At 42.5% G+C, this 24,503-nt stretch overlaps 1 protein-coding gene across 1 annotated transcript; it reads left to right on the top strand.

The window, feature by feature from the left end:
• On the top strand, nucleotides 1–24,503 carry nisch (nischarin). Its single transcript, XM_085776930.1, has 28 exons — nucleotides 1–213; nucleotides 1,222–1,305; nucleotides 1,682–1,864; nucleotides 3,882–3,930; nucleotides 4,859–5,022; nucleotides 5,146–5,241; nucleotides 6,579–6,674; nucleotides 6,774–6,926; nucleotides 7,331–7,399; nucleotides 9,441–9,626; nucleotides 9,798–9,926; nucleotides 10,596–10,709; nucleotides 12,247–12,445; nucleotides 14,642–14,760; nucleotides 15,281–15,378; nucleotides 15,898–16,167; nucleotides 16,677–16,972; nucleotides 17,592–17,803; nucleotides 17,985–18,412; nucleotides 18,876–19,060; nucleotides 19,158–19,227; nucleotides 19,676–19,814; nucleotides 20,248–20,398; nucleotides 20,679–20,798; nucleotides 20,910–21,071; nucleotides 21,368–21,540; nucleotides 22,114–22,292; nucleotides 23,604–24,503. Exons 1-28 carry the CDS (start codon nucleotides 133–135, stop codon nucleotides 23,929–23,931), a joined length of 4,533 nt encoding a protein of 1,510 aa, XP_085633056.1. The 5' UTR covers nucleotides 1–132; the 3' UTR covers nucleotides 23,932–24,503.

The following is a 24,503-nucleotide window of genomic DNA, read 5'->3' as shown; positions in this document are numbered from 1 at the left end:
TTCAGGATCACAACAAACATGGCGTCGGGAGGCGGCTAGCTGGGTGCAGAGGCTCCACATCGTCTTGAACCGTTTTTTACCTGGACATTTTTGTATGAAATAACCGATCATATTTGTTGATCCGATCTCAAGATGGAGCCCGCCCCTTTTCCAGAGGAAGCGTCGGAGAGGAAAGTGTCTGTTGTCGGGTCGGAGCTGGTGGAAAACTACACTGTACGTTAACGTTAAGCTCTGTGCGGTTAAACGTCCGTTAGCTTAGGTTGTAGCTAGCCTAGCCGCAGGTCTGTTCAAGTGACAGCGAGTCAATGTCACGCAAGATATCAGAACAATTAAAACACGAGCTGTTTCGTTATTATACTTAATCTCTTTTTTGAATTCAAGCATTATGTATTTATCCAAGGCTTAACGAGAAAGAGCGACATTACCAACATGCTAACAGCTAGCTACCGGGGCTAACTGTCACCAACAGTTTCAGGTCCTGTCACCGTTTCCTCAGCAGAGATGACAGATCGTTGCACCTTGTACTTTCTCTGTCAGGGATTATACCTGATGTTTCTAAGCCGTAACGCTGTGTACTGTTAGGTTTGACAGACAGTAACCACCAACGCTGCTAAAAAGAAAAAAAGAAAAAGAAATCATGATTGTGGAGCCTCACAGGCTGCTCAACTAATGTCCCGAATTGAAACTAAATCTCCTGTAAAGTATTTTCGAAAGATTAAATTGGCGACATTGTAACTAATGGCTAACTATTGATGAGAAAGCCAAACATTCATTTTTTTCAATTTTTTTTAAATTAAAAATGAAGCTGATCAGTGTAGGAGTCACAGGAATAATGAGGGAAAGTGAAAGTGAGGAATCATGCTTTGAAAAATTAAGCCACGGTTTTTTGTCTGTTCTGTTCAGACTGAAGATAAAGCACACCTGTTTTTCAGTCTAGTTATTTGGCTCAGACAGTTGCTGTCCATCTGTATAGCAGTTTAGCCTGACCGCATAACTCAGCAACAAATCCAACTTCCTTATTTCACCCCAGTTTCTCTCTGTCTCTTGCTAAAGCCATGGGAATATTCATCTTCCACCATCACATATTTGCGAACACCATGAAAGATATTTCCGTTTGAAATTCTGTCTTTATTTTGAACATCTATTTTTTATTCCACTGCAGCCTTGAAACCGGTATCAGTGTATTTCAGTCAGGTTGTAATGCTACTGTGTGTGTTTCAGGTCTACATCATAGAAGTGATGGATGGAGAGCACAGATGGACTGTTAAGCACCGCTACAGTGACTTCCACGACCTCCATGAGAAGGTAAGAGGCCTGAGCTTGAACTCATTCATTTTGTTGTTTGTCTAGTTAAACTAACATCACTTGCTCTTTTTTTTAATTTAGTTTTGTGGGACGATGCATGAAGCAGTGTTTCTTACTGATTGAGGGTTAAAAATGTTTAATTATGTGCTGCAGAGCACCAAACACTAATAATCAAATTTACTCTAACGTTAATTATTCAGTTATTAGAAATAGATACAATCAAAGGTAAAGCAAATGGCAAAATAAAAGTAATAAGATGAATGCTAACCTTTTATGATAATAAACTCAAGAGATATTCCATTTATTTATCTTAATTGCTGACAACGTTATTATGAAATTAATTGTCAGTTTAATCCTGATATGTGTTTTCCTCCAGCTGACCGCAGAGAAGAAGGTTGATCGACGGCTGCTTCCTCCTAAGAAGATGTTAGGAAAGAACTCCAAGAGTTTGGTGGAGCGGCGGCAGAAGGAGCTGGAGCTGTACCTGCAGACACTGCTGCAGCAGTTCCCTCAGGCCACGCCGACTCCACTCGCCTGCTTCCTGCACTTTCACCTCTACGTGAGTACACCTGAGACTGTCATTATCTAGAACCTCAGACTATGTGCTCTTATCTGGTACTTTGGTCATAGTGGCTGGAGTAAATGTGTGGACGCTGCAGCCAGATGTGACAAGCTGGACATGTGGTTTCAAAGCTGAGGCCAGGGTTCTGAGCAAGTTCTTTCAGAACAAACCTTTTTTTGAAGAGCTTGCTTTTAGTATGAGTGCAATGTTATGTTGAAACAGGAAAGGGCCTTTTGTCAAACTGTTGACACAACAATCTTTTTTTTTGAAATCGCAGTGTGTCTCCTAACTTTGTTGCAGCGCAATGATAAATTATTAGAGGACTCATTTGAAAAGCCTGCCATACTTATTTATTTTTGCTCTTTTATATGCACATATACCTTTTTTATTAAGCAAAAATATTAACCATTCACTGGTTATTGCCTCCCCAATGTGATAATTTACTCTTATCTTGCTTATCCTGTGTTTGTAACTGACAATTTAATATCTGATGGGCTAAATATCTGGTCTGATAAATGGCTACCCTCTTACTAAATGCTGTAACAAGTCTTCACCACAGTAAAACCAGGCACGAAGTGAGATATTTGGGCTGTGGTGCAACATGACTGTCATGTCAACAGTCATAGGATGTAATGTGAGGGACGGAACAAATTCAAAATAAGTGGTGATTTTTTTCCCAGGATGAGAAGCTCTTCTCCAGGTCAGTTTTAGCAGTGGTTTCAGGCTTTGTAATGATCAGTGACTGTGATCACATGATGCTGACGGCACAAAAGAACAGTGTTGTCTTAGTCCTCAGGATCCAGCAGATTAAACAGCTGAGGGAAAAGGCTTCTCATGTGATGTGAGTTGATCAACACATGACAGTCCTGGACAAATAAGATGTGGATAGTAATTAATCATCTGCATTGATACTGTATCAGCATGTACCTATGATGTTGCTTTGGAGAAAAAAAAGAATGGTTCAGTCAGTGTTGGAGGTGAAGTTCAGGATGTTCTGGGTGTTATTCATCCGTCTATAAATCAAAGGAACGTCTGTCTGTCCGTCTGTCCATCTGTCCATCTGTCCGTGGGGTAATCCCCTGCACTTAAAAGGTTGGCCTAACTGACTTCACATTGGGCATGTGTCTTGCTAATGTTACGGCTAAGTGCAGTGCTGATTTCGGTGTTGTTTGGATTAGAAAGGGAAGAGAGAAGAAACACACTTTGCCTTTCGCCAGCCCACTGTTGCCATTCCCCCTCTCACACAGCACAGCACTGATCATCATCACTGCTCAGGTAACGTAACCGTTACCCTGTTTGCTGACTTCATTTGTCACGCCCGGTGGCCTTGGCCTCAGCGAACACAAACAAGGCCATAGACTCCACTAGTTTGTCCCTGTGTCATGTGGGTTTTCCTCGGGGTGCTCCAGTTTTCCCCACACTCACAATTTTGCACAAAAAAAAACAAAAAAACATTTCTATTTCTGATGGAACTTCTTGTAAAGTCACTGTTAAACCCACACATTTTGAGTATACATGATGTCTGTACATTATATTCTGTATGTTCATTCACATGCATGGTTTTTTTTTTGATCCGGTATCGTATACATATCCCATAACAAAGTAAATTGATTTCAGTATAATTACACCCAAATGGGGACATCACAGGACAAAATAATCCCATTCTGCAAATTTATATTGGAAATGTATCTAAGGTTATGCATATGACTCTTCACAATTTGCATTAATCTGATTTATTTATTTATTTTTCCGAACATGTGAAAAATTGACCTCATAATTTTGCTGTGAGTTTCAAATGTTAAACATGCTGAAATTGCTTTCTTTTTTGACCAAATATTCAAAGTCTGATGTTTTGATTAGTTTGTCTTGGGTGAAGAATTCTCTAAAAAACAGTGTTGAAAACCATTGGTCCAGAGAGTGTTTGTTCAGCAGATAAGAAACAAGATGATTTAATTTAGCTTGACTAATATTTTGAAGTGATTCCAGATGTTCACAGACTGTTTGTCTCTTTCAGGAAATTAACGGCATCACAGCAGCATTGGCTGAGGAGTTGTTCCATAAAGGTAAGCTTCACTTGTGACCTGTGACCTGTTTTCCCTCATCTACAGTTTCCAGAGCTGTTAACAACCAATGAAGCTCCTTCAGCGGAGTGGTGTGTCTCTGTCTCCCCCCGTGTAGCTGTAGACTGAGGCTTGTAACTGCTAAAAAGCACCAGGTGCGATGAGGAATGTGTTGACACTATATACTACATTAATCAGGGACAATATCTATTGATTGATCAGTTGGGTGTAAACATGGTTGCATTCAAGTCGCTAGTTCTCTTCACTCTGCAAAAAAACAACAACCTTTGCCTCCACAATGACATAATGTGAAACCAGCATCTCCACAAACAGCTGTTTAGCAGCTTTGATACGTGTTTCTCCATATTGGATTCAGCACATTTTGTATTTTGTGTAGTGTGTTGTGTAGAACCCCAAAATAAAATTACAGACGGTACATCAAATACTAATTTTAAAAGCCTGTAATCTGATGCAGCTGAGTGGTGTTACAGTGTGAGTGGTTTTCTCAAAATGATTAGTGTTGGGGTGCTCGGTGGTGGAGTGGTTAGAGGACATCACATGTTGGCATAATCCGAGGCAGTGAGGGCCGGTTTGAGTCCCGACTGAGACAGTCTTTACTGCTTGGCATTCCCCCGGTCTCTCTCCATGCTTTCCTGTCTCTCTTCACTGTCATGTGGAGTAAAGGCATAAAATGTCCAAAAAATAATTTAAAGCTAGAGTTGATGTTGAGAAAGATTGATCATTAATATTATTATTAGATTTTTCAGATCTTTCCCATCGTCTTTCTCAACGTTGTCCATAGCTTTAAAAAAAAAAAAAAAAAAGATATTGTAAACATCTGGTTTGTAGCAGCAACAGCTGGGGATAAAATGTTGAAATGACATCTTGCACAATGAGCAGCTTAGAATGATTTTGTTTTTGCGTGCTGTAGGTGAACAGTTGCTGCAGGCGGGCGAGGTCTTTTCCCTTCGTCCTCTGCAGCTTTACTCCGTCTCCCAGCAGCTCCGTCTCGCCAAACCCACCTGCTGCAATGGAGATGCCAAAACCGACCTTGGGCACATCCTCGACTTCACCTGCAGGCTGCGATACCTGAAGGTCCCACACCTCTTTATTTAACTCAAATCCACATCGCACACAGTTTACTGTTTTCTCCTGACTTCCCTGAGAGCAGCAGAGAGACGGTTGAACTTTCTTACTGGTTTTGTCTCTCTTGGTCAGATCTCTGGCACCAGAGGTCCAGTGGGAACCAGTAACATCCAGGAGAGCAACCTGCCCTTTGACCTGTCTTTTTTCAAATCATTGCTGCAAATAGAGGTAACTGTCTTTCCTCAACGCCACTAATTTTGCATGTGGGCTGATTGACCCCATTTCTTTCCACATTTCATCCATTTATCCGGACACTTTAAGTGCTCGAAGCTTTGTGAAGTCTCCCGTCGTTGGTTGTAGCTAATATCATTTGTGTATCGACACATAGAGAAAAGCTCCAGTCAAGATACAAGTCATGGATAATTAAATTAGTTGCCGCAGTGTAACTGATGTGATGATTTCTCCATTTTGGATCTCTGAATACTGAAAACATACCTATTATACACTGTATCATTTAGTTGTTATATGTTAGAGGAGTTGTATGACTTGTTTCATTGTGATGATTGCTTTAGATGTTTTTCCTTTTGACTGAGGCGAGAAAGTTGGTGAATAGATAAAGAAAACATCCGATTGGCTGATAGACTTGAATCACTAAGCAGCGATGTTTCTTGCTTCACACAGAGCAGCTTTGTCTCAGCATTAAAGTCCAAAAATGAAAAATACATGGGCTGGGATTTGATCAAGGACACACATGACCTACTTAGACTGTTGGTGATTTTACTCTGGCCACAGACTCATGATTCATGTCCCTCCTCTAACTGAATAGCAGTTAAAGCAGATATCAGTGGCACGGCCATTTGGGCTAATGCTGTGTTCAAGGCAGGCTTTTGAAACCGTAAGTTACAGCTTCAAGTCACAACTACGACTTGGTAGCGTTCCAGGTAACCCGTAGCTCGTGTTTTTACTGTCCTGTTGTCTGTGAAAGTTCCCTATAACGGCCACTCGTAACTTCCGACCCGTGAACTCGTACCAGATCGAACTGGTATGACTTCACAGGAAGGAAAAACACAAAGTACGAGTTTCCTTGAACGCACCATGAGTTAGCAGCCCCCGCCCTTGTCAGGCATCAATTGGTCCTCATGCTACGTCACCACATTCACGCGCATCCCTTGGCTGCACACACAGCCCTTCATGCCGTTCTCTCCCCTCATTGGATAACACTTGTATCCCACAAGGAAAATTTTCTCCTCGGGTTACAGCAGAGCAGAGTGACGGAGAGACTCGTGTTTAGGCTGAAATACTTCATGTAAGTGATTGCTGACGGAAAATAGGACTATTTAGGACTTATATTAACAAAAACATTCCACTGATATCTGCTTTAAGATGAAGTTGTGTCATTAAATGAAAACAAATACTGGTTATGATGATAAGCAGCCATGAAGTCACATGCTGTATCAGTTGAGCTATTTAAGCTCAGGTAATGATGTAATCATGTTTTCTGTAGCAGTAGTTGATGAGAACAAGCTGATGGAGATTTGGCTTTTAAAATTTCTGTCTGTCCTCAGATCAGTGAGTGCAGCTCGCAGCAGATTCAAGGTTTGCCATCGCTGAGGTCAAGTTTGGCGACTATGAGTATCCACCGCTCCACAGAAACCATGATGGTAAAGTTGAGATTAATCGCTTTAGTACACATGTTTAAGCAGTATGTTGTTGTGGTTGTATACTGATGTGTGCGTTGTGATGTGCATGCTGACCTCCAGTCGATCTTGGTCCCGGAGGCGAGTGAGTTCTCGCAGTGGGAGCCCGAGGGGGCGGAGTCTGGCTGTCCCGTTACTGCCGTCATCCCAGTGTGGAAAAACCTGACCACGTTGGACATGAGCCACAACTGCATCTGCACCATCGACAACTCAGTGGTGAGACGAACAGACACACACACAAATAGAGCCCAAAACACAGTTCAGTCGATAAGTGTTTAAAAGTCAGGACTCCTCACAGGAAAAATACTGACTGACTTTGTATATATTTGTATAGATTTTTTTTCATATTTAGTTCAACACTACAAGAAGTAACTCTCTGGAGTGAAACACAGATTTTAACCCTGAACATAATAATGAAAAATACATGATGGTCGATAGAAATACTCAGTACAAATAGATTGATCTTCTACTTCTTGTACCAGGAGGTCAGAATACACTTTCACCTTATATCACATGCTCTGTTTTTAAAGCTGGGTATGTGAATGAAGTAGAGTAAAAAAAATGTTAATGTTCCATTTATTAATGTCTGTGCACTGATGGTGGATTTTTCTGTGCTGCAGAAACTGATTCGTAAGGTGGAGTTTCTGGATCTGAGTTACAACCAGCTGTCCTCAGTGGAAAACCTCCAGGTATGTGGCAGCGTGACGAAAAGCTCATCAGCTGAGATCAGTCATCCTTCAGCCTGCTATCGGTATCATTTCGGGGGCTACAACTAATGACTCTTTCTATTGTTGAAAAATTTTAGAATTATTTTCGAGATTAAGATGTATTAATTGCTTAGTCTATTAAATGTTGGGGAATAAGTAAAGATGCACTTTAGTCTAAGGCCATGTCTTGTTTTGATAAACCAGTTAATGGTTAAAAGAGGAACACAGCAAATTCCCACAACAAAGAAGCTCCAGCCTCAGAATATTTATGATGTGATTTTATGTTGCATTCACTTGAGATGGGATCAAAACTTTGTGTGGAAAGTTTAAATCAATGATCTTCAAAGACTCTACTGATGTTATTTTATAAGATTTATAAGTGATACAGTCTTTCTTACCTTAGTGAAAAAAACATTGTAGTTCCACAGGATTGATCAGACCAACACGTTGCATCATATCGTGTCACATGAAGGCAACAGTCAATTATTGGTCTTTTGTGTTGCATCATTAGTAGTTTCTGTCTTTGCCTCCGATGAATGATGTTACGAATGTAACGTCTCACTTCAGTCAGCAAATCTTATGAAATAATTTACATGAGAGGTATGTTAACTTACTCCCTGCAGTTAAAATAAAGACAGCTCTGCGCATAAACTGATCAGGCATAACATAAGATCACTGACAGCTGAAGTGAACAACACTGAATATCACTCCATTCTAGTGTTGTCACGATACCAACATTTTGGTACCGGTATCGGTACCAACATGTTTTTCGATACTTTTCGATACTTTTCGGTACTTTTCCAAATAAAAAGAGAACACAAAAAATGTCATTATTGGCTTTATTTTAATAGAAAATCTTAGAACTATAACCTATGCATCAGTAAATAATCAGTTAATCAGTAAACAGTCACTGCTGCTGCAGGATTAAAATTCCATCTATATTAATAAACTCTTCCTAAATTGAAACATTAGTGGTGTGAATATCAACTTGTTTTCTTTGCATGAGGTCTGAAAACACTGCATCCTTTTTTGTTATTTTGACCAGTTGTAATTTTTGGGAGAAATTGTTATCAGTAGTTTATATAATGAAACAAACGTTCATGTTACTCAAACATGAACATGAACGCCCCCCCCCCCATCACCAACGCAATATCGTTCCGTTAATTCATCTCTGCCTAGCGCTCCTTCGCTGTGTTCACTCACTCACAGAGAGAGAGAGAGAGAGAGAGAGAGAGAGAGAGAGAGGGAGGGAGACCATGCATGCCAGTGGTGGTGCGCGGTAAAAACGAAACTTATTAACCAGCAGTGTTTGCATTAATTAACGAGTCTGTGGCGGCAGTCTCTCTCGCGCGCAGCGCGCGCACACACACACAGACACACACAACACAGGCACATGGACAGGTGGCGCTGTAACGGTAATTTAAAAAAGCACCTTGCTTCGTTTGTGACTGCTCACTGCTCGCTGCGGCTCAAATTACAATGCGGCGACTTCACGTGGCGACGTCACTGCCGGCGGCGGCGCAAAATGAAAGTACCGGTCCCATCTAAGCGCAGTATGGTACCGTTTTAAATGCGTTAGTACCCCGGTACCACTCTAGTACCGGTATACCGTACAACCCTACTCCATTCACACCCTCAAAGTTGATGTGTTAGAAGCAGGAAAAATGGGCGAGTGTAAGGATTTGAGTGAGTTTGACAAAGGCCAAACTGTGATGACTGGACGACTGGGTCAGAGCATCATGTGGGGTGTTCCTGGTCTGCAGTGGTCAGTATCCATTAGCGAAGGCTGGCCTATGTGGTCTGATCCAACAGACGAGCTGCTGATGCTCCAATAGCTGAAAAAGTTCACTCCAGTTCTGATAGAAAGGTGTGAGAATAAACAGTGCGTCGCAGTTTGTTGTGTATTTGGCAGCAAAAGGAGGACCAACACAATATTAGGCAGGTGATCATAATGTTATGCCTGATCGTTGTATGTTGTCCGTCATAATGACACAGTACAGAACTAGTTGTTTTGTGGTTGCAGCACCTGTACAACCTGGTCCACGTGGATCTGTCCTATAACAGCCTGCGGGTCCTTGAGGCTGCTCACACCCGTCTGGGCAACATAAAAACCCTCAGCCTGGCCGGAAACCAGCTGGACCAACTGACCGGCCTCACCAAGCTCTACTCTCTAGTCAACCTGGACCTCAGCCACAACCAGCTGGCCCAGGTAACCACGCTGAGGAGGTCCACGTGACATCGTTAAATAAACACAATTACAGCACAAGAACCACAAAGAAACACGTAGAAACATAATCTATCACTCACAGAAGATATTGGAAAAATTATCCAGCTGTATTTTTTTCTGTTCTTTAATTTTTCTGTGTGATTCTGTGTCCAGTTGGAGGAGATCAGGAACATTGGCTCTCTGCCCTGTCTGGAGAAACTCAACCTGTCCAGTAACCCCATGTGCATCATCCCCGACTACAGAACTAAAGTTCTGGCGCAGTTTGGAGACCGTGCAGCAGAGGTACGCCACCAGAACCACCTTCCTGTTCACATTCAGAGACACACAGCTTCTATCTCTCTGCTGTTACTGTTGCATGTCATTTTAATATTTCTACTGCATAGGTTAATGATCAACACCACAAACACTGTTTCTCCCTGTTGGTTGCTGTTACTGCTGTCACTGCAAATTTACTAAAGCCACAAATATAAAAACTGCTCATACAATTCCACAGCTATATGTCATTACACCTGTATTATTTAAAACAATTAAAGCCGGGGCACTCACCCCGTGGAGCGCAGCCCATGAAGGCTCCTCTGATTTCCTGTTTCTCATAGTGTCCTATCATAATAAAAGCCTAAAAAGACCCAAAATATATCTTAAAAATCAATTAAATTGTGGAGGAAATACAATATAAGGTATTGCATTAAAGTTTTGTTTAGTTCAGTCAGGTAATAAGGTGGTGGCTGTGTTGTCGTTACATTGATTTTATTGAACTGTTTGCTTTGTTAATCAATGATGTGTGAAGAAGAGGGGCAGATTACATGAGATTTATTTTCATTCTGCTCCTTTTTATTAAGGATCCGATACTTATGTTATGATAAAACAGCTGTTTGTTTATGATGATCTGTTACTACTACCGGAGCCCAAAGCTGTGTTTGTATGTTGACAGATTATGTGTTTGTTTCTCAGGTTTGTCTAGACAGTAAAGTGACAACAGAGAAGGAGCTAGACACAGTGGAAGTGTTGAAAGCCATTCAGAAAGCCAAAGAAGTCAAAGACAGGATGAGCAGCGGCGACAAGAAGGTAAACTACATCACACTGAAGCTCACTGTCATTTATTCGAGAATTTTTAGGTTGTTTTTGCACTGTAAATCTGTATTATACTTATTGTTTTGTATATTACGGCTGTCTGTGTATTTATTAATAATTTTTTCTTGTAGCGGTATTTTGATGCTGCCCTGTGGCCATATCTCCTAGAAAAAACATTAGTGAAAAAGGAAAAAAAGAAAATTGAGCAGGGAGTTTAAGTATTAGACCTACTAAGACAAGATAATAATAGTATCAGCACGTATGTAAGCACATTGACAGCTTTCACATGATGATTATCACGCGGAAATAGTAATACATTTTTCACTCATATCCAGTGTAAATGAGTAATGTTTTAATCTCTTTTAGGACTGTGGGACAGCAGAGCTATGAGGATTTTACTTGGCAGCACTGAAAATGAAATGAAATGAACTCATGTTGTGCACTGATTTGTCTACTCAGGTTTTGCCCTCTGAACGCTCATGAGCCGCACACAGCCACTGTCGGATGACACATCCTCGTTAGTCATAGGCTGTTGTTGTAGCTTTCAGATGATGAACTAACCCTGAGAGCTGCTGTAGTGGATTTATAAATCTAACCTGATCATAGACCAACATCCACTAATTAGAGGTGACCAGTAATGATCCTGATATCAAGTTAGTCATTAACATGTCCATTAAACCCGGAGATTTATAAACTGTTACTAAAACAGGAGCCATCACAGTGGCCACGTTCATTAGATACCTTTGCTAATTACATGCATGTGTGTTGGGGTCTGAAAACTGTAGCTGCAAACCAATTATTAGACCTTTTAGTTTACAAAAACTGTGCACATCAGCAGCAGAGTAATGAATCAGGTCGAACTCTGACATGGAGACATTTTGCAAAACAATTCAGCAATGTAAATTAATCTGTGGTTTTCATTACCTCTGTTTTTAAGGGTTTAGAAGCAGCCAGCAAAATTGCTTCTATACATATCAATGATCTTTTTCTTTGATATATGTTCATTAATGTGTTTATACTTTGGCCACTATGTGCATTAAATAACCTGAATCAAAACATGCAAACCACTTGTTCAAACTTTTAAGTTTTATGTGCCTTTACTTTTAAGGCCTTTTTGGTTTTATACTAATGAGCAAAACAACAGCTGCTCACAGATGTTTTCACTGGTTCATGGCAGAAAAATACTCACTGGAGCTAATTCCAGTCAGTGTTTACAGCTTTAAGGAGAAACCTGTCGTGTGTCTGTGTTTAAACTTTCAAGACACAAATGTAGCTCCTGAACTCCACAGATTGCTTCACAGTGTGTATGTCATTTTACGACTAGAGCAGAAGTTTTTTTAGTTTCAGTGGGAAACTGAAGGTCTGGATCATTGAGCTGGCTAGAATCAGCTTCAGTATATTTGAATAGTGTGGCTGCCTGTTACTCTGCTGCTGATGGAGCTGCTGGTTGCAGGTGTTAGGATGTGATCTGCGCAATGATGTAGGTGACTGCAGCCCTCTGAAGGCTTCCTCCTCTCTGTCCTCTCGTCAGATCAGTGAGGAGACCAGGCTGGCTACTGCTGCACCTCCTCCCCTCTCCTCCTCCTCTCCCCCCTCCTCCTCCTCCTGCTGCTCCTCCGCTGTCGCTCCTCCTGCTGTCACCACCTCCTCTTCCTCCTCCTCCTCCTCCTCTTCTTCCTCCTCTTCCTCCTCTTCTTGTCCGGTCCAGCAGGCTGCCTGCCCCAGCCAAGGTAATCATGTATGTATCAGGCTGTGCAGGGCTGTGCGAGGGAGGGAGGGAGGGAAGGAGGGAGGGAGGGGGCAGCAGCAGTGGTGTTTTTTATTTTTGCTGTGAGGCAGCAGCCAGACAGGAAAGAGTGAATTGTTCCTCCGCTCTTTGTCTTGAATGTGAAATGGGCGATTTAGAAAAACAGTAGCAGGATAAATTCCCAAAGTTGAAGTAGATATGTGAACAAGTACCAACTGACTGCACTTGTTGGTTCTTCAGCTAACAGTTATTTTCATCGTTACTGACCAGTCTGTCACTTATTTGGTCAGAAAATGTCAGAAAGTAGTGAAAAAGACAGAAGTCACAAGTTTTTACATGATCAGTGACTGAAAGGACCAAATTTTATTGTTGTATTTAATGATTTTAGTAATTGGCTGCTCATGAACAGCTGTAGCCCTCTCCAATTTCAGTCTTCGCTTCTTTGTCTCTAATTATTGTGACCAGGGATTGTGAGTCTGTGTTCTAGTTTTATAAACATGTTAACAGACTTAAAACATCAAACACATCTAGTCTCAATAACACTTATTAAATATAGAGTATTCATGGTGTTAAATAGTTCCTCTGTTCTTTATCCCTGGAGGTCAAGCTATTGTCTGAAAGCATTTGTATAGTGTTAGTGGAGGTGGCCAGGAAGCCCTGTCTATCTTGAGTTTAGCCTAGCTTAGCAGACTGTAAACGGGGGAAACTGCTAGCCAAGCTCCACCTGTCTGACTTACATGTTGTATATTTTTTATTCAACAGGTTGAATAGATTTATCTGGCTGCTGCCCTCTGTGAGGATAAACAAATTTTATCTTTATCTTCTGATATATGATATGGCACTTAATTTGACATAAATGACCTTTTATCAATCTGGTGGAAATCAACAAGAAATTTTAAATATAATGTTGTCTTCAGATAATGAGGATTAGCGTCAAAGCAGCTAACACTGATGTAGTTTTCCATGGTGTTGCCGACTCCATCAGGAGCTTTTATCATTGGGGATAAACAATTGAATTAATTGATCATATTATTACACTGCAATGGGGGAAAAAACACAACCTGTGTACCAGATGATGCTGATGAAGCGAATCTTCTTCTGTCACTCCTGATAGTCTTGTTTTAGTCTCTGACTCCTCAGCTCTTTGTTTCTTGTTAGCGTAGATTCTTTACTTCCTGCTCAGACTTTAAACAACATTATCCGTCGATTATAACTTTAGAAATGATGATTGGTTACAGAAGAATAATAATTAATCACTGACAAATAAACACTGAAGTCTGCTCACGTTCACTAACCTCCTTTTGGTAAACTGTGCAGGCTGCGTACTGTGTGTTTAAATCTGAACACAAATGCTGTTCGTTTTTTGTGAAAATATGCATTATCTTTATGAATACAGTAAGTATCAGTATGTTTTCTGTAAGGCCAAGGATGTTTATCATTTTAGATTTTGAATCAGTTTAAAGGGATAGTATAATTTTTTTAAAAGTGGGGTTGTATGATCTACAAATAGCCCCTAAGTACTTTAATTGCAGTAGAAGACTCTCTGCACTCCTCCCGTTAGCAACGCCAGCCCATAGCCCTGCCCAGAGATTTACAACATACCGTGTTGTGAACAGACCCAAAGAAACGGCCTATTTTTGCGGCCTAAAAGGTTTTACCTGGGAAAAAAAAATACACAGTTCAATTGTTCGCTATAATATAATTTTTTCCAGCCCCTCAAAGTGCAGGAAAAACGCAGTTTTTATTTGGACCTAAAAATTATATTATAGCGAACAATGGAACTGTGTATTTTTTTTCAGGTAAAACCTCTTTTAGGGCACGAAAATAGGCCGTTTCTTTGGGTCTGTTCACAACACTGTATGTTGTAAATCTCTGGGCTGGGCTACGGGCTGGCGTTCCTAACGGGAGGAGCGCAGAGAGTCTTCTACTGCAATTAGGGTGCTTAGGGGCTATTTGTAGATCATACAACCCCACTTTAAAGAAAATGATACTATCCCTTTAAGTCTCAAGCTGGTCTCCCAACATTATCATGAAAATCAGTCATCTTCTAAAACTCATTCATTCACTCATTTAAAATATAATGCCGTGAGCGCTGAGCAGTGCAGAGACTGTTAATTTTCTGCGGTGTCTGTCGACGTCCTCATCGACGTCACCGATCCGTCTGGTTTCCTGTTTGCAGATGTGACGAGCAGAGAAGAAGCCGCAATCCCCCCCAGTGTTCTCCCTCCTGTGGCTGCTGCACCTCCCCCTGAAAGCTTTAACCCCAACACACACCTTCTGTCTGCTGAACCTACCCAGGTTGATACCTGACACACACACACACACACACACACACACACACACACACACACACACACACACACACACACACACACACACACCTGAAACACCAATGTGAAGAGAATCTGTTGCCATGACAGCCAATAGGATATCACTGAAGAAGAGAGTGGTTGTTGAATCATGGGAAACTGGACTTGGTTGTCAAGAGGAGAGGATGCCTTTTAGTTACACACACTATTGATATTAACCAGCTTCAGTTGTGCAGGCTGCAGACTGTTCATGCTTTGAGTTCAGAGCAAATAAGCATTTTACATTCAGTGCCAGCATGATAATATATCATAGTAAACATCACCAATATCACCTGTTCAGCATTGTTAGTGTCACTGTAAACAAGTTAGTGTGTTGATGTGAGTATTTAGCTCAAAGCAGCTGAGGGAAAGAGATGTGCATGAGTCACACAGATGAAGGCAGGATTTGCTTTGATGTGTGTTTACAGTCAGCAGGGCTCTGATGTTGCTACGTGTTTGTGTGTCTGCAGAGACAGCAACCTGCTGTCAGTCTGTCTGAACACACACACTGTGGAGCTCCCACAAGTGTTACTCCCACTACACCTGCAACTACAACCACTACTGTCTGGTCAGTATCAAATAATGTGTTTCTCACATAATCTGAACAAACAATTAACTTTGATTTTTTGATTGATGCCTACTGACGGTGATTCCACCTCAATGTTTCAGGTGACTGGAGGACTTTTAATGTAGAACAAGTTTACAGGAAGTGTGAATTTGTTTGACAGTGTGATCCTGTATGTGACAGTATAACGCAAAAGAAGAGTTTGCAAATAAAAACAGGAGAGGGGCTGGACCCGCTGTTATTTAGTTACAATAACACAACTGTAACTGTTTCAACAAGTACAACTAAATCAGGACATTTTAGGAACTACAGGAGGTCAAGATGGAGGCAGGTGTTGTTCACTATGTGTCCAGCTGGAGGCGCTGCTCTCCTCCACTGGGCAAGTGAGGTCACGTCACCATGACAATCAAAATGTCATTATAGGTTATTGGTCATTATTCCCAAATGTCTTATGCCCTGTTTTGTTTTGTTTTCACTCTGTGAACCATGATGAACCCCTGTTTCTGTCTCTCCGCCCTCCAGTTGTGTCTGCTCCTCCCCCGGACCAGTTGAAACCAGCTGCTGGATGTGCAGCACCACCTGCTGTCCTCTACTTCCTTCTCACCTGCTCTCCCTCTCCTTCTCCAACAAAGACTTCATTACCCAGCTCTCCCAGTGTCTCAGTGCCACCCTAAAAGAGCAGAAAAGAAAAAAGCAGCAAGAGGAGGGAAATGAAGAGAGGGAGGAGGAGGAGAGGTCTGAATCCAGAGAGGTTCAGTCCCACGTGGAGGGCACCGAGGTCCGCAGTCCCAGGTAATTCAACCAGGAACTTTCTCACTTTGCCGTCTGGGATTTTGATCTTGCTGGTTGATTCTAAGTCGTTCAGACTAGTTTCTGAGATCTGACTGGTACCTCTGAGATCCCCTAAACAGTGGTTTTGATGATTTATACCAGGGGTTTTGGGATTCTTCCAATAGTGTGTGGGGACTGATGTGGGAGATCACTTAAAATTGGTGATACTACTGTATGGTTTCTTGCTTTTCAAGTTGTTTCTCTGTTTGTCTTTTTAGATTCACATAGATTCCTTCTGAAGCTGAAGATTTTGACTTTGACAGATTTACAATGATTTCTTAGTTCCCCTTAACGTCTCATTCCAGGACTATGTCTACTATACAGATATCTACAGCTGTTACAACTACTGTTATTATATAGAGAGTGAAAGTCGCACTCTCGATCAGATACAGTTAATTAAGTCATACATGATCTGACATTTGGCTGTTCAGGTTTAATCTCAACTCACTGTTAAATGCTAATTTTTCCAGTCCAGGCTCCAGGGACGGATACTTTGAAATGGGTCTGGATGACACTGTAGACGAGTCGGTCTGCTCCTCTTCTACCTCAGTCGCTGCTCCTCCTGCAGAGGAGCTTGATGGCCACCAAGGTGGGCTGCCTGATGAGGAGGAAGAGGAGGAGGTGCGCGTCAGCAGGGTGCTGTGGTGCTACTGCCTCCAGGTAGAAGAGCAGGTGGAGCAGAGGGAGGTGTGTCTGGTGCTGACAGACCGGCTGTTGGGACTGCTGTTCCTGTCCAATGATTTCACATGGACCAAACAGGTTGCAGGTAAAAATTAGCTTTAAGTCAAATACTTTGTTCAAATAAATACTGCTTCTGTTGTTGCACATTTTAGACGACTTTGAAAATAACAGTGTTGGAAAGGATGAATGTGATTCTAAGTTCTGTGTGACCAAAACAAACACAGATCTGACAGACAGAAGCATCACCAGGCCTGATGCAGAACTGTGTTCACCAACAGGAAGTGAAACAGAGATGTTTCAGTCTCAGTCTAGGGACTGTTTCATAGAAATGGAGAAAACAACAATGATCAGAAAAAAATATGGTCAGGTCTTCATTAGAATTAAGATTATGAATTGAACTTTCCTTACTTTTTATTCCTCTTTTTTATTTTTCATCACAAAGGTCAATAAGGCAGACAGCAAAGGTTTGCCTCACTATATAATACCATAATGCCAACAAGTTATGAGCTATGGAAAAACCTGACATGGTGTTTTGTTGGTATTTGTTAAACAGAGCGACTATTTCAATAATTTATTAATTGCTGAAGCCATTTTGTCAAATATTTCCTAGTGGCAGCATCTTGAGCTTTTGACGTTTCATAGGTAAAATAGAGGTTATAATAATTGTTATTATTGTTAACATTGTGTTCTCCTGTTTTCTGCAGACCAGGATCAGAGTCTGCCTGTGAAGGAGGTGCTGTCTGGCCTGCAGATGGACCTCCTGCTGCCCTACTCCCAGCTCTTGCTGTCCACCCGAGGCGAGCTCCCTGACTGCTGCCTCGCCTTCGGGCTCCAGTCTGGTCCAACCCGCTGGTATATCTTCTCTGAGGCTGAGGAGCTGCGGCGGACCAGGACCGAGTTGACAGCGCTGATCCAGGTCAGAGAGCAGCACGCGATCCAACTCGGTGAACGGGTCAAACCGGGCTTTTATGTAACATGTAAAAATGTGTAAGAGTGCACATTGTGAAAATGTTGACAGAAGAAACATCCATGAATCATAAATCAAGCTCGAGTCTGATGCTGTGTGAAAACAAAAACATTCTCACTTGTTTTTCCAGGCGGCAGACCCGGAGCCCCCAGACCCTCCTCAGCTCCTCCCCCGTTCACTCATCAACTCCTGGGAGCTGGAGGAGAGCCAGGGAGCCCAGGGAGGCTACCCTGCCCACCTCCTCCTCTCCGCCTCCTCATCCTCCACCTCTGCTCTGGACACCCACCCCCTCCTGTTGGACATCGTGACGCAGAAAGACGACCCCCATCTCCCCTCTCTCCTCTTCCTCACCCACCGACACGTCTGGGTGATGAAGATGGACTTCACAGAGCTGGCAGAAAAAGAGAGGAGCAACGCCGACCTTCACAAATCCTCCTCCTGGTGCAGACTGGTCCGAGTGCCCCTCGGCTCTGTGGTGCTTCACCCCAGGGAGAGAGCTGCTCAGATCGGAGACAGAACCCGAAACTCCTCCTGCCTTGGAGCAGACCACTACCACAGGTATGCAGGCTGTGATTGGATGAATGCAGCTGTGGACTGCAGCTCTGCCCGGCACAGTTTTCTTGTCATTTTATACTTTTTGCACTGTTTAGAGGTTCTTGCCTGTCTGCACGTCGCATTTCAGGGCTCAAGAAAGAAAACAGTATCAGAGTATACATTTTTTTATATGCATTTAATGTTTACATTAGGTTGGATATCCTTAATATTTTACCCATGGAAGAAAACAAAAGTGTTGAGTAAGGAGAATTCCCTGAATTCCCAGAATAAATGGTAATAAGCTATATTAATTATATTGTTATTTAGTATAAATCTTTAATTATTTCAGTAATACACAAAGATTAATAGCATTTCTGCATAAAATAGCACAGTTTCGATGTTTTATTAGTTTTCTACTTTAGCTTCTCTGTTTTTGATAATTTTAATGATTTAATGATTTATATTTCCTCGATCATATTGTCTCCAGGAGGAGTCATGGTGTGGAGCTGCTGCTGGGAAATCAGAGGTTGCTGCTGCTCTTCCCTCTGGCCCAGGACAGGAGCTCCTTTTTGGGGGAGCTGAGTCAGCGCAGAGCGTCCCTGGAGGGGCTGAAGATGTTGGCCCTGCCCAAACCCTGCAGGCCCTGTCCACACCAAGGAGAACGTACACAAGGTGACAACGCTCATACACTCGGATCCAATGAACCTTTCTGGTTTCTTCTCCCTGTGTTACCGTCTTGTCTGACACCTCCTGGTTGATTTGTTCTCAGACCATTGCAGATCCAAAGACCAGTGCCGTTGTACCTGTACCAGCACCAGGAAATCCCATATCTCCAGCAGGTAGACTTCTGAAGCTCTTCTGTTTAATATCATTCAGATTATTTTTTTTATTCTTCTTGTGAGCAGTGTGCAAATATCATAGTTGTTGTTTGATTAATGCTAAAGGTTCAGCTCATGACATCTCAAGGTCACAACTGTTTTGAAACCTATCTCAAGTGATTGTTATCAAAAAAATGTAAAAATTGTATCAAAAAATTTTATTTTCATTATGTTTTTAATTAATGAAAGACTCTCCAATAACAGAGATAGATAGTTAGATTTTGGTAAAATCCAAGAACATGATCTGATTTGTTCTCAAAACCAGACTGAATGGCTTTAGGAGGGCTATACATTGTCTTAACTGTGAACATATGTGACATCTTCTTCTAACTGTTGAATTGATTTAACTCTTACTTGACTTTCTACCTTTCATCTCTCATCTTCCTCCTTCCCCCCTCCTCCCCCTCAGCTGGGACTCCTCCCGTCTCCAGCTGGAAGAGAACCAGCCGTCCCCCCACCTCATCCCAGGTCTCACCCCAGGACTGAAGCTCCTGGCTGGGCTTGGAGGACAGCAGCTGTTGGCCTTCTTCCACAGATATATAGCATTGGTAAGACAAACACACACACACGCAAAATGATGTGCCTACTGTATGTTGTTTGTTCCCTGTTTCTCAATATTGTCAATGCAAAATCTCCTGCCACCGATTTTCAAACTTAAACCAGAGTTATTAAAGGTTTTAATTTGAGTTGTTGCAAGTAAGAATTATTTTATTTATGAAATAATTCTGTTTATTTATTGTGCCTTTTTTATGATTTAAAAGATGAATTAACTGTCCAAATGATTGTCTATTTTTCTATTGATAACATAAACTCACCTTCACTGACTCTTTTTCTAACAGATGATTAGAATTTAGTTTTCCCAGTTGACTTTTGGCAACTGATGAAGCTCAGTGGTGTTCAGTTATTGTGCTGTCTTTTCAGTAGTTCCAGCTTAACTTTTTTTTTTTGTCTTTTTGCTTTGATTTGACACTTCTTTAACAGTCTGAGGCGGAGGAGGTGAGACAGATCTTGTGGCTGTCTGTGGTTCTCTACAAGTCTCCAGAGGCTGAGCTCACCTGCTGCCTGCTGCTCTCCACTGATACAATCTACTTCCTGTTGGAGGACTCCGCCTCCTCGCTCGGTCATCACTCAGGTAGGAGGAACAGTCATGATCGGCCCAGTCAGAGAGAGAAAAGATGACATGTAAAACCACATATTGTCACGGGAGTCTCTGTTGCTTCCTTCTTTATGATCACATGACACTACAGCTCAGGGAGAGTAATGTTAAGCTAGCACATAAAGAAATGTTACTTTGTGTGTTTGCCTATAAAATTATTACAGCCTCAGAGGATCATTAAGGTGTCTGTAGGTTTTCAGTTTTAGTATATCTCTCCCCCATTTCATCGTTATCCCTCTCTGTCTCTGTCTGTCAGTGTTGGAAATTACAGACTCCGGAGATCCAGACGTGTGTCTGTGCTGCTGTCTGTCCATCAGACTGTCTGAGCTGCTGTCAGTCAACGTGGGACTGTTCGACCAGTACTTCAGGGTCGTAGGTCAGTGGATTGATACGCGCATTGTCTCTGTCTGCACACAAGTTAAATATTGAACCACTGCTTGATGCTGACATCACTCTACGTCTCTCTCCATGAACCCTTTCTCTGCAGGTCGTTCAGCCGACCACATCGTGTGTTGTCTCAGCAGGGACAGTTATGGGACGGGCGTCTTTCTTCAGGAGCTGATGTCGGCTCTCAGTCTGCAGGAGCAGCTTCCTGCTCCAGAGCCGTCAGATCAGGACTTCTACTCCCAGTTCACCAACACAAACACGGGTAACAGTGCTGGGACACTGATCCTCAGATGTAATATAGTTTTTGAACTCCAACCTCAAAGTCCCTTCCTTTCAAAATAGTCTTTTGCTTGTTATTTCACTGTACAGAGTAATTAAATAGAATGACACAACCAAGATGTTTTTACATTGAACTCAACCTATGGATACTACTATTGTGTCTGATTAATATTTTTCTCATCTAAGATAATAAAGCTGCTTGTTTTATCCTTCCTGATCGAATCTGAGCACAGACAAAACTTATGAGGTGACAAATGTGAAATTTGTCTCCCCCCGCAGGTAAGATGCAGAACTACGAGCTGGTCCACAGCAGCAGGGTGAAGTTTATTTATCCCAGTGAGGAAGAGATGGGAGACCTAACCTTCATTGTGGCAGAGAGGAAGACTCCAGCCAGCGCAGCGTCTTCATCATCACGCTCCTTTAATGTCCTGCTGTACCTGCTGGTTTTCCAGGTCAGAATTTCTATCTCTGCCATTTTAGGGGAATTCATATTGAGAGTTATTTCCCCACAAACATCAGTCCATCCATGCGGTTGATTTCATGTCCTTTTCTTGCTTCTTTTTAATTTCCATTCGGCTGCACCATAGGTAATGAAAAAAATGTTGCAATTATTTTGGCAGATATTCCATCCATTTCAATCTCAGGTGGAAAGATTGTTTTGCATTTCACTTTCACTGAAGAAATCCAAAAATGATGTGTTTTTTTGGGGTCTTTTACCAAACGTGTTAACTTACATCCTCTTGGGAATACAGTAAAATTCATAGGGTGAAGTATCTTTGTACAGTACATCCACATCACCTATGATGCTAAGGATGCACAACAAAGTTGTGACACATTTTACCTAAAAAAACCCCATCTCTGTTATATGGATATTGCATTTGGCCATATTGCTATTTCATTTACTTTTCCTTGAATAAGGCAGCCCTTATTTCCACAAGTGAATTTGAATTTGTGCTGGGTTATTGTTTGAAACTACTGTTCGAAATAATAATTATTCTCTCCTCCTTCCTTTCGTGTGTTTCCAGGTCCAGATCCCCAGCCAAAGCTCCGCCCTCTCAGGCCACTCCTCCTCCACTTCAGCCTCGGCCCCATCTCCTGTGCTCCAGCCCAGGACCCTGATTCTGACCAGCACCGATGTGTTCCTACTGGATGAGGACTACATCAGCCATCCTCTGCCTGACTTTGCCAAAGAACCTCCCTCCAGGTGAGGACACATGAACCCCCGCCCCCTGATACCGCCACATTTAAATGCCTTTACCTGACCAGGTGAAACGGTCAGTCGGCAGAGCTGGTTCCAGGCTGATGAGCAAAAGTAAATGTAATGAATGACATGCTGCCTCCTCTCTGTGTTGAAAAGCTGTGATTTGGCAGCAAGTAAAAAAAACAACAACCTCCTCCCTCGTGTTTATGATCGCTGCTGCAGGAAAAGAGGAAGAAGAGGAGACACTGACTGGCAGACGAGATACAGTGTGTGATGTGTAGACAGCTCAGTCAGAGGGAACACGTGGCAGGGCTGAACTCAACATTCACTGAAGCCTGAAAACAGAAGTGCAAGAGCATCGAGTCAGTCACAGCGAGGAGGAACAGCGGGGTGTATGATAATATGACCCAGATTTAAACCCCTCTGTGTTTATCTCATTCATAAACAAAACATTTGAAATCCAAAATGCTACTTTAAATGAACAGCAGCTCTTGAGAGAATCACAAGAGAGTAACACAAGCAGCATTAGAAGCAGAGACAGAGCAGATCTGCTGCATCACTCCATCACATTGCTGCTGGGTGGCGTGTGTTTGTTTCTGTTGCTCTGCAGTTTTCTGTCTCATAATGTTGTTCATGATGAAACTGCTCCAGTGCTTCAGAACACAATCCAAAAACAAGTGGAAACTGATTAACCTTCATAGAGCAGATACAGATCCATACACTGAGGGGCAGTTTGAAAGTTTACTCTGCCACCCAATTCTGGGTTCATGCTGGTGCTTCTGTAATCAGCTCAGTACAGCGCTACGTCTTCAGGGCAGGAGGCTGCAGTGAGAAGTTGCTGGTCTAGCTGGTCAGCATGCTAACTTAAGTCAAAGTTTGCTTTCCACCTCTGTAGACAGTTCCTGTTGAGCAAAGGGATAAAGATTAATTGTGAAGTCATAATGTTGTCCATATTTTAAAATCTATGTCACGACTCTATACTAAATAGAAGCTCCGACCCTGATCAGGCAGGTGTAGAACAATTTGCTGCTTCTTCCAGCTGCAGAAAGTGATTTTTATTATTGATTGTGAAGCCTTTTCCTCCTTTGTTTTTTGAATCTTAAAAAAAAATCAGATAATAAATGAGCAAACTATCCTTTATTTAACCAGGTAAAATGTGATAGTCAGCTATGTTTTTCTCAAAGAAAAGTTGGATACTAGTGTGTTTGACTGAGGTGACATCTTCCAGGGTCCCATGATGGTCATGGACAATATGGTAGTAGTCGATCTCATCATCGGTTTCCTGTTCTTCTCCATCATCATGTCCTCTTGCAGGGAGCGGTACCAGCTCCGTGAGGCTCGGAGGATCCGGGACCTGGACCGGGTTCTGTTGGGCTACCAGACGTACCCTCAGGCCCTTACTCTGGTGTTCGATGACCTGCCCGGCCCCGACCTGCTCTGCCACCTCACCATGGATCACTTTGCTGCCGGAGGGGAGGAAGCTCCGCTCAGAGGCGTTGGCGCCAGCGGGGGTGCAGAGGGCGAGGTCCAGTGGTGCGTCTTCGTCCCAGGAGCCGACAGCAGAGAGCGGCTGATATCGCTCCTCGCCCGCCAGTGGGAGGCTCTGTGCAGCCGGGAGCTTCCTGTGGAACTCACCGGCTGATTGGTCAACAGGGAAGTCGAGACTTTTCAGCACCTTGGTTGGTTGGTTGGTTGGTTGGTGGATGGAGTCGTCGTGTCACTGGGATAATTTGGGGCTTGATGAGTTTCAAGGCTTCAACACGCTTCAAACGAACACCTCAGACGCCGAGTGGCGTGTTACGTGTGATAAAAGTGAAACCACCTCTGCCATTGTGTTGACACAAGAAATCGATTGCCCACACACCTGGCCAGGTACTGTGCACTGGTGGGAGGAACTGGGAATTGGTGGGAGTGCTGGAAATATGTGGTAGGAGGGAGTTTCAGATCGAACAAGCTCTTTGTTTGAAGCATGTTGACACCTTTTACTGTGGGGACATGGCTCTGCTCACACAGAGAAAAACTAAGAGGGTTATTGGGACCCAGTGGACGCCAAACCAGTGTTACAGACAGTCGGAGCGACGCATCACCTCATGAGGATTGGGAATAGTGGGATTTCTTGGCACAGCCTCACCTCCTTGTAACATGTCTCACGTGGACACAAAACTTAATGATTAATTGTTTGACAGACAGACAAAGAAACAGACAGACAAAGAA

Source organism: Trachurus japonicus, chromosome 5 (assembly GCF_045865225.1).
Source record: "Trachurus japonicus isolate A0001 chromosome 5, Traja_1.0".
Lineage (NCBI taxonomy): Eukaryota > Metazoa > Chordata > Actinopteri > Carangiformes > Carangidae > Trachurus > Trachurus japonicus.
This window is presented reverse-complemented; position numbering and strand designations above follow the sequence as displayed.

What these genes read in the sequence shown, in the direction of transcription:
- nisch (XM_085776930.1), top strand. Translation starts at nt 133, where the DNA reads ATGGAGCCCGCCCCTTTTCCAGAGGAAGCGTCGGAGAGGAAAGTGTCT. An exon ending in GCTCCACAGAAACCATGATG is followed by an intron (nt 6,675 to 6,773) that starts GTAAAGTTGAGA and finishes GCTGACCTCCAG; the next exon opens with TCGATCTTGGTCCCGGAGGC. An exon ending in TGAGCAGCGGCGACAAGAAG is followed by an intron (nt 10,710 to 12,246) that starts GTAAACTACATC and finishes TCCTCTCGTCAG; the next exon opens with ATCAGTGAGGAGACCAGGCT.